Below are 10,561 nucleotides of genomic sequence, written 5' to 3' on the forward strand. Positions count from 1 at the left end.
GCCCAGAGATTGCACACTCATACACTCAGAGAGGCACTCGCTCTCTCTCTCTCTCTCTATCTCTCTCATCAGCTGGAATGGGTATAAGTATGGGTATATGGGATATGGGTATGGGCATGAACCTCCGCCTCCTCATTAGTATGCTCATAGTAACTGAGGAGTTCAGTCTCCGTCTCCGTCCGGCCCAAGTAGCTGCATGCGAAAAAAGCTAAAAAAGCAACGAGAAAGCCACTCCACCAATTCGCTTTACTCCACTCTCCACTCTACACTCTCCACACTCTCCACACGCTCGTCACGGCTCTCCCCGGCGAGAAATCAGCAGCGACTTCGACATTTCGATCGGATCGGAATCAAATCTTAGCAGACAGTCGAAGGCAACGCGTCGACACTTAACGCGAAATATATATTCTGCCAAAATTCAAGTTCGCCAAAAACAAATTAATTCGCGTGTCCGTGTTTTCCACAACCAAAAATCATATAAAGTTTTTTTTTTTTTTGTGCATTCTCGAAACTTCCCTCCGCAAAAAAAAAAAGAAAAAAGTACCAAACGCGAGTGAACAAGAAATATCCTGATTGGGGAAATTTTTGTGCGGAATTTCCAGCCAACGATTTTTATGTAAATGGTGAGTAGAAGCAAAAGTGAGTGCAGTAGTCATCTTTTAGTTAATTACGTGACTTGGACACTTGAGGGTATAAAAAAAGTCCCCTGGGTTCTGTTTCGTTTTGTTTCGCTTTTTGCTTTGCTTTGTCTTGTTTTGTTTTGTTTTTTGGCCAGCAGAAGGAAGCGTTGGAATGAAAACAAAACGAAGAGAGCGGAACTCACCTGTGCGTGCTTGGCCTGGCGATAAGTAGTACAAGGTGTATGGGGAATAGTGGCCAGACATCCCATATATATCTCCCATATATATATATTGACAAGGTGCTGTAATCACATCGTAGCTGTTGTGATGAAATTGTTTGGGATTCAGGTGTCATGGTCAAAATGGTCAAAAGGAGTAACCTCCCCCGAAGGAAGATCTCACCGATTTGACCCTTTGATGAATCACTGTTTTGCTATGAACTCCTCTCATTGCAAAATGCATCTAGGGCATTGTTTCGTAATATTATGAATCATAGTTGTACTCTTTGATTATTATAATTAGTAATGTCTTTAAAGCATGGCCAGGAGATGAGTGTGCCAGAAAGGGATTTGATTTTCTTTATAAAGGATAGCACATATCCTTCTTAAGTCACTATTTTAGTACTACTCCTTCAAGGCCAGGACCTTGGACTGCCCGTGTCTCGTCTTGGTGGCCCAATTAGCCTGAATCTGGAAATGCGTAAGCCAAAATAGCAAAAGAGCCAAACATGTGAAATTAATTTACACGTTCCCTGACGGAGGGTGGAACGTGGGTTAAGCTATGAGGCAGAGACAGAGACAGCAACACAGAGAGGGCATGCGTCAGCGCCAAGCGATTGGGCATGGCCAAGGTCCGGGGGCCTACAAGGGGTTAGGTGAGGCGGGGGCGGGGGCGGGAGCGGGAGCGGTAGCGAGCGAATTTCACAAACGCTTGCAAGAAGCCCTCCCTCCCTCTGATGGCCAAGTTCGTTGACCATGCTGTCCAGTGTAGAGATACGGGCGCGTGGAGTGAACAGGGCCTACCCCACCAGAGGCAGAGTCAAAGCCAAAGGCCTCCACGAGCCGCCACTACCTTCAGCGTCATCGCTAACAGCCACGATGATTCAGCCAGAAAATTTCGGCCAAATAAAGAAATTTATTTTTAATTTTAAATAATTATGTCAGCCAGATAAAGACAGCAACGGCAATGGCAAAGGCAAATAGCGCAAACGATAACAATAACAAATCACGCACGCTTCGGGCCCCCCAAACAATTGCGATTATGTCCAGCGGGAATCCCCCGAGCTACCAACAATCGTAGCACACACTCACGTGCTTGAATACATATACATATATCTTTTGGCCAACACACTTAGACAAGTATAGAGCGGAAAGCTAGCAGACAACCAGTCGGTTTAGTAGGTTTAGTCTTGACTTATGGTAATTGCTCCCTCGACACACCGACAGCCCTCAATCTTTCGTCTATAAATAAATAACCAAAATCTTATAATCATAATTTTAACTAATATATATAACCAGTTGTGGGGTTTTGGGGTTAGCTCCGTTACACTTATGCTAAACACAACGCTCTGACGTCAAGTGAGTTCAAAGAGGTAGAGAAATATTATAAGAAAAGTTTTCACAGAAATCCTTGATACTATACCCAGAAGCCCCCCCCCCACTTTTCCTAATTATTTTGAATTGGTTTTTGAGGGGGAAAAACAAACAATTAGCAGGCCAGGCCAAGGAAATCCTAGAGCACACATTAAAGCTTTTCTAATTAATCCCCAGCTAATTCCCATTTTATGTACGTTTTTCATTGAATTTTCCTCTTGTTTTCCCCAGACGACAGCTGACTGCCCGCTTGCCTTCATCAGCAGCAGCAGAAGTAGAAGCGGCAGCACAACGGCCAGCGCAGGGAAGCCAACGGTACCGCTACCGCCGCCCGTGGAGCGACGTCGTCATTCGAACAGAAACTGGTGGCTACTGACGCTCGCCCTGGTCATCATGTGTGAGCTTCAGCAGTTTGCCGGCGGTGGTGGTGGCGGTGGCGGTGCCTTCGGTGTGGCAGCAGCACCCACTCCAGAGACCTCCTCCTCCTCCTCCTCCCCCACGGTTGTGGCAGTGGCAAAGCGCCTCCAGAAGCGGCATGGACATCCGCCGGCCACCTTCCGGGAACGCTTCCAACTGGAACTCAATGCCAGCAATGCCCAATTGGATTGGGTCAACACATGCGGTGGCAAGTGGCATGCGAGAAGGACACAACACAAGCGTCCCACAAATGTCTGCAAGAAGAGGCAAATGGTGAGTAGAGAAACCTAGAAACCTTCCACAAGGAGCAAGAAGTTACCTTACTAAATAATCTATATAAATCCTTACCTTACAGGCCCTTCAGAGCCTGCAGAACCAGACCGGCAGGGAGCTAAGGACCCTGCAGGCCGAGGACAAATCAAGGAATACCACCAACTCCATCCGGGAGCTGGGCACGGGCACCAACAAGGCCATCGATATCTCCAAGCTGCGCAAATGGGAGCTCCACAGGCAGCACTACAAGTTCCTGCCCCGTCTCAACGATACCGGCAAGCAGGTAAGAGCACTAACTTGGCTAATTTAATATCCATTACCGCGCTTCAATGCAGATATATTTTATATCAAACAAACGGGGTGTGAAGAAGCCCCGATTTGATCGCTTACAAACCTCAAACACGGCCAGTTCTTCTGCGCTGCTGTTGCCAGGGGATGTGAGGTGATAAACGGGGTCACGTGATTCGCCCTGCGTAGGTGCAAACCGTCCAAACACAGTCACAAGTTTAACTCGCTCGCTCGTCCGGTCATATGAGTTCCCAGTCTGGGAAATCGTGCCAAGAGCTGGCCAGGGGGTTGCTTCATTAGTTCTATCGGTCTTTTGAATATTTAGGAAGTAGCAGTTAAGATAAAGAGGTTGCAACGTTGCAGACTGGGCAGGAATATATCTTGGGATCAGGGAAGACCCTACCCCCAAACTCATTGATCAACCCTCGCTCAATTCGTCAGCATTAAGTGGTAATTCGGGACGCCCCATTAGCCATCGATTGGCAAACAACAACAGCAGCACGACACCGATCAAGTTGAGCCGGAACATTGATGTCCGATGCCATAACCACATTAAGCTTAAGAGCAAATTGAAGGCGCGCGACCGATTTCAGTCCCCCAGAGTATTGTTTATATAGATCGATCCCTCTGCCCCCCCAAGCGAACTCACGTTTTATCAAGCTCTGAAACTCTGAAATCTGAATCTGAATTTGAATTTGAATCCGAATCTGAAACCAAACCGCGAGTCTCATTTCGAAGTGGCTAATTCGTTGCACAAACAAAATAAAAATCAAGCGGCACATTTTATTTACACATTTGACAAGTAAACAACAACAGAAGCTAATCAAATTGAAATTTTTAAATTGGTTTCGGCAGCGATATCTGAATTATTATATAGAGTTATAGAGTGGAAACTCGATACCCTGAAAAATGCAGCTTTGGCTGGAATTCGGAAATAGTTTCCGAGCAAAACCCAGCTGAGGGAAAGCCCCAAATCGAGCGATAAGCTCAGCCGTGTCATCGTTTTAGGTGGGGCCACCAGGAAGGGTTGGCTAAGGAATGTTGCCATATTCGCAGAATAATTGACTAATCGCAACTAGGTTATATATGTGGGGTGCAAGTCAATATTATAAGTATGTACGTGACCACGAAAAAAAAGGAGGTCTTTGGAGGTTCGATCGAGATTGTTTCAGTTTAATGTGCTAATTTCTGGGAAAGTTTTGTTTAAGACAGAATTAACTGCAGATAACCAGAACAGTGTAGTTCACTTGGCATGGTCATAAAGGTTTTATGATAGAAGCTACCGTAAACGAGATCGTGGGAGGTGAGCCAACTCACCGAAAACTCTAGCTCTTGGCCATGGTGCAGGTGTGTCTCAAAGGTCGCCTTCATGGGAATATATATATCATATGTATGTTATTTCCATGTCTAAGCTCATCATCCCGTTGCCTTCTTGGCCATTCGCGTCACTCGATTCGCTCAGTCAATTGGCTATTCGAGGCGATGAGTTAAGCTTGGCTTTCGCTGAAATTTCTCAATTGTCGTCATTGGGGGAAAAGTACCCGCACTACACAGAGCAAAATTAGAGCTGGCATAAGTGGAACCAATTTGCAATCCCCCCCATTTTTTCTCTCGCTGTATTGAGAGCTGGGAACTTGCCGCTCGGGATGTGTGTCAATATTTAGTCGGTATCGACTACGTCAATGCCCATTGTGCCAACTAATTGTTGACATCCCGCTGTTGGTGCTGCTTCTGGTGTCCGGAGCGGAGACCATGGCGATGACGAGGTGCCAGAGACGGGACTGATAGAACTCTATTTATAGGGCCGCTCCTCCCCTCCCTACTCCACTGCCTTTTTTGACGTCACAGATATTCACACATAATGGCAATTATTTGGAAATTTGCTGATACGGGATCGGAGTTAACGATATGTGATATGTTTGAGCGCTTTTTTTCAACAACGCTCATTTATTTGCAAGTGACACACTCGGCGCGTGCTTTGGGCAGGGTGCGCGGTACCGCGGGGCGTATACGTGATTCATGCCAGCGATGCGAGAAGTTCCGTGGATTCCCCCGGCATTCGCTAGGCTCCAGCGGTGGGGCGGGGAGGGGGGGAGAGAGAAGAGAGTCAGCGTCCGGGCGGGGGCGAACGAGCGGCGGCATGAATGAAATTTACCGAGCCGAATCGAAACGAAGTCGAGCCGAAGCAAAGCCGAGCATGGAGAGCACAACGCACGACCAACACGTCACGAGCACGAGCGAGAGCGAGAGAGCAAAGCGCTTGGCTTGCTTTTCACTTTCAGGCAGTGTCGTCGACAGCGACGCGAGCAGAGCAGCCAGCAGCGCTGCCTTTGCGGTTCAGTCAACCCAAAAAATACAAAAAAAAAAAAAAAAAACTATATAGCTGGAAAAAAGTTAGTTGAAGCAGGCGGAGGACCCCCCCCCCCACCAGAATGGCCATATAGATAGCGCCTATAATTTCCTCAATTTATAATGCCATAATGTGATTTTTCATCAAAAGATATATCGGTCAGAACGTAAATATATATATTAATGGGGTTTATCTTTGAAGAAAAGATAAGTAGGTGTAAGACAACCTGTAGATACATAGCTACAGTATAAATTAAATATGTATCTTTTAACTTAAATACACTTATCTATATGTATCTTTAAGATACTTTCAAGAAATAACTTGACCTTCAAGCTCTCTTAAATCTAATCTTTTATATAGGATCTTTTATATAGGATCTTTTAACTTAAATACACTAACATAAGTACCTTAATGATACTTTTAAGTATCAATATGAATTTAAGATTGAAAAGCAACTCATTTTGAGTATCTCTTACCTTCAAACTCTATTAAATCTAATCTTTTATAAAGGATCTTTTATATAGGATCTTTTATATAGTATCTTTTAACTTAAATACACTTACAAATGTATCTTAAAGATACTTTTAAGTATCAACATGAATTTAAGATTGAAAAGCAACTCATTTTGAGTATCTTTCACCTTCAAACTCTCGTAAATCTAATCTTTTATAAAGGATCTTTTATATAGGATCTTTTATGTAGTATCTTTTAACTTAAATACACTTACAAATGTATCTTAAAGATACTTTTAAGTATCAACATGAATTGAAGATTGAAAAGCAACTCATTTTGAGTATCTCTTACCTTCAAACTCTCTTAAATCTAATCTTTTATAAAGGATCTTTTATATAGGATCTTTTATAAAGTATCTTTTAACTTAAATACACTTACAAATGTATCTTAAAGATACTTCAAACTCTCTTAAATCTAATCTTTTATAAAGGATCTTTTATATAGGATCTTTTATGTAGTATCTTTTAACTTAAATACACTTACAAATGTATCTTAAAGATACTTTTAAGTATCAACATGAATTGAAGATTGAAAAGCAACTCATTTTGAGTATCTTTCACCTTCGAACTCTTTTAAATCTAATCTTTTATAAAGGATCTTTTATATTGGATCTTTTATATAGTATCTTTTAACTTAAATACACTTACAAATGTATCTTAAAGATACTTTTAAGTATCAACATGAATTTAAGATTGAAAATCAACTCAATTCGAGTATCTTTCACCTTGAAACTCTCGTAAATCTAATCTTTTATATAGTATCTTTTAACTTAAATACACTTACATATATGATACGATATAAAGATACTTTTAAGTAGCAAGATAAAAGATAGATTGAAAATCAACACATTTCGAGTATCTTTTATCTTTAAACTTCTCTATATTTACTTCTTTTTTAAGCACAATCAATATATTTGAAACTTAAAACTAATCTAAATCTTTCCCCTCTCTCTTTTCTGATCCTTTTGCAGCTGAACCTGCGGCATGTGCACCGTGACCTGCAATTCTATGTGGCCGCCTTTAGTTATTTGAGGCACGCCAATTTGCACTGGGACTACGTGAATTTGCAGGCGGAAACCGCCATGTCAGCGGATCTCAAGCGCATGCGCACCGCCGCCGGACGTGTCCTGTGCAATGTGGAGATGGCCATCAATGTGACCAGGCGGCGGCAATCGCCCATCGGTGGACCATCCAGTTTCAAGGTGGTGCCACTGGCCCTCATGGAGAAGCGGCTGCAGCAGTTCAAGACTCCGCTGGTCCAGTTGCACCTCCAGGCCAGTCGGGCGGCCCGAAATGAGGCTGTGGAGCCGCCACAACCATCCGCCAAGTTGCCCGTGGATGCACTATTCGCCAAATATGAATTCGTGCAGTATCTGAAGAGTGTCCGAAGGATACTGGCCAGGCAGAGGCAGCAGCTCAAGTGCCGGAAGAAGCCGGTGAAGAGTTAGAGGACCAGCGATAACCTCCATTCCACAACGAGGCTCATTCCATTGACACACACACACACTCACACACATCCCTTAATTTATTAAACACACATCCTAACACTATTTATTATCCCCATGCCACACCATGAATGCCACTCACGAGGAGTCCTAAGGCTATGACAAACCGAATAAGTAGAGAGAACAATTATCCCAAAACCGAATGAAGTAAAGGGGAGTTTAGGCTCTCTCTTCCTTTAATCTAAGAACGAATGTCTTTTTTTTGTAATAGTTTTATTAGCATTTAAGTGACATTGTATTATTTATTAGAAGAACTCGCCAACACTCTGCCGCACATTCCGATAGATCGGTGGCTACATTTGCCTTGTATTACGACGCTGTGATAGTAGATGATTAAATGGAAACACAATCCAATGCTGAGAACGCTCCACAAAGGCCACAAACAAACTATATACACACAGATATATGTATCTCCCCGACTGTATACACACGGGTCCATATATATACACCTCCTTATGTACTTTAGCATACATATTTTTATATAGAAATCAAATCAAATACAAAAGAATTGAAAGTACAACCACAAAATGAGAGTTTTCCTGAACTTGTGTGGCCTGGCGCCATATCAATTACACTTGGATTTTGATTCCCACAGAAATTGCGCATACGCAGGGGTGGCTCAAGGGGATATAAAGAGAGATACAGATACAAAGAAGGGTAAGGGAAACATAAAAGTGTCCAAGCAATTTCCTTTTACGATTGCGCCTTTAATTGCAACAGAATTACGCGGCATTTATAGACTTGTTCAAATATTTTACGAGCCATATAATAATTCTCTCCTCCGGTACACCTTTTGCCCTATACACCGGCGATTTAACGACAAGAAATTGTTTGTCGCCGTTCTTCCCAGTTTCAGATACTCCATTCTTCGGTGTTATCTTCAAGCTGGGATCTACTTGCGCACCTTCACTCTGGTTTTTTGATGTGTTCCCTCCGCTTGCGGTTTACCGGAGTGCCCGGCACATCGCATTTTATCGCACACAATCAGCAATTGTCATTAATTTCGGACTCTGTGACTCTCTGTGTGCGTGCTCCGATTTGTCTGGCCAGCGATCACAATCCCAATCCCTTATCCCAATCCCAATCCCAATCCCAATCCCTATTCCCGTCTCCTCTCGGTGACTGATTCAACAATTTAATATGCCAAAGATAGAGCGAGAAAGAGTGAGTGTGTGAGTGAGTGAGAGATGGGATGAGATGCCTACCCCCCATTAAAGATGGTTATCACCTTGATTTTTATTGTGTCCTCTCCCTGAGGCAGCCTCCTCCACCTTCCCCTGGAGTGATCTTTGGCCGGGCGCACATGCAACTATGCGATATCCCATTCATGGCTCCCAGCAAAACAGCAACCCTTTTAATCCGTGTCCCCTTCAGGTGCACGTAGCTCGCATATATCTTCAGTTTTGATAGGTTTTTATTGGCCTGACCTTTATTAAATTGAAAATTATGTCTTTCTATGAGAAATGTTGAAATTCTCTCAGCTCTCAGCTCTCAGCTCTTGGCTTGGATATGTGTGTGCGGGTATATGCACTATGGGCAAGATCTTGGGTTTATAGGATCTAGGGTTTTAGAGATCTAGGGGATGGTTTCCCTAAGATGTTGCCTCATTTTTCTAGAAATTGAGATTGTGAGTCAGCGATTGTGATTGTTTGGTTAAAGTTAAGGAAGTTAAAACATTAATTACACAGATCAGAAAGTACAATTGAATATTATGGGTGGAGTGTTATTAAGAAGATGTATTTATTAGAAGCAAATAAGGGTTCATAATAAGAAGGTGTGGTCTACACACCTAACAACCCTTAAGATACTTCTACACACCTAACAACCCTCAAGATACTTCTTTAAGTATTTATTAAACCTAAAATCTAGAAATGCTTAGATTTCCCTCAAACCTCTTCCTATTTATATGTTAATTCTTTGGTTGATTTAGAATAGGTATCTCTATGGTCTATACCCTTTTCTCTTCCCTGACTCCTTCTGAATGAACTTTTGCGCCTCCGGATGACTGATCTAATCTAAATGTTTACTCTCTGGCCTGTGTGTTTCTGATCTCTGTTCCAGACCCAAGTCTGGGGATATGTTACCTTCTTTCGGTCACGTGCACCGGAGGAATTGTTTTCTGTTTTGTTTCTGGCCACCGGCAATTAATTTAAAATATCTTATTTCATTTTGTGTGTGGTTTATTTTTTTTTGTTCTCTTCTCCTGTTGTTGTTTTCCCCTCTTTTATTTTATATTTAACTTGTATTTGCCGTGTGTATATTTTTGAGTTATGTTTTCCGCTGCAGATTTCTTCAGATAATGGCGTTACATTTACGTTCCCTAAACGTTCCCAAGAAGCCCGAAAAGGTGGGAGTAGCAACTGTTTCCAGTGTCGCCAATAAAAATATATATATAATATATATATATTTGTTATAGTTTTCGATTCCGATTTCAAAACCATTCGCGTGGAGCTTGCGGCTCTCCCACGACTGCTGCGAAATGCTGCCTCAGCGGGAACTCCTTGTGTGGGAATCTCTCGTGTTGCCCCGGAAAGATTTCGGTTCTTGCCCCCGGAGGGGGGTGGAGTGCAGGGGCGGGGCCCTGAGGTGTTGAAATCTTCTTGCGGCTCAGCAGTTTCTCCGTTCACGGAATCAAAAGCTCTTTTCCGACCAGCTGCTACTGATGATGATGCTCTTGGGCAATCAACAAAACCCATTCCCATTCTCCTGGAGCTGCAAAAATTGGAGGTTGAATCCGAGTTGCTGACTCTACTAGAAAAAAACAAAACAAAAGAAATACAAATTGAAAAAGTCAAAGTGCTGCTGGGAGGAGGAAAAGTGTAGTGTTTCTGGGAAAATCACCAAGATCAAAGAAGGTTCTTTAAGGCTGCGATTTACCTAGAGACTACTATTTTTAAAAAGGTTTTGAAATCCATTTAGAAATGTTTGCTATCTTAGATAAAGTATTAGGAAATTTCAACTTAAAAACTAAATATGAAATGCTATATTATACAATATTTTAACT

General features: G+C 42.7%; 1 protein-coding gene across 1 annotated transcript; it reads left to right on the forward strand.

Annotated features, from left to right (window-relative positions):
* Window positions 1-352: 352 nt before the first annotated feature.
* On the forward strand, window positions 353-8,077 carry upd3 (unpaired 3). Its single transcript, XM_086836718.1, has 4 exons — window positions 353-623; window positions 2,444-2,902; window positions 2,985-3,185; window positions 7,024-8,077. The coding sequence occupies exons 1-4, from the start codon at window positions 621-623 to the stop codon at window positions 7,498-7,500; spliced, it is 1,140 nt and encodes a 379-aa protein (XP_086692844.1). The 5' UTR covers window positions 353-620; the 3' UTR covers window positions 7,501-8,077.
* Window positions 8,078-10,561: the final 2,484 nt, after the last annotated feature.

The sequence above is a fragment of the Drosophila serrata genome, unplaced genomic scaffold (genome assembly GCF_035046125.1).
Source record: "Drosophila serrata isolate PLE 108 unplaced genomic scaffold, ASM3504612v1 contig_293, whole genome shotgun sequence".
NCBI classification, from domain to species: Eukaryota; Metazoa; Arthropoda; class Insecta; order Diptera; family Drosophilidae; genus Drosophila; species Drosophila serrata.

Excerpts from the sequence above, each read along its gene's own strand:
- upd3 (XM_086836718.1), top strand. Across the intron at positions 2,903-2,984 it reads TCTGCAAGAAGAGGCAAATG|GCCCTTCAGAGCCTGCAGAA; the intron begins GTGAGTAGAGAA and ends CTTACCTTACAG. Across the intron at positions 3,186-7,023 it reads TCAACGATACCGGCAAGCAG|CTGAACCTGCGGCATGTGCA; the intron begins GTAAGAGCACTA and ends ATCCTTTTGCAG.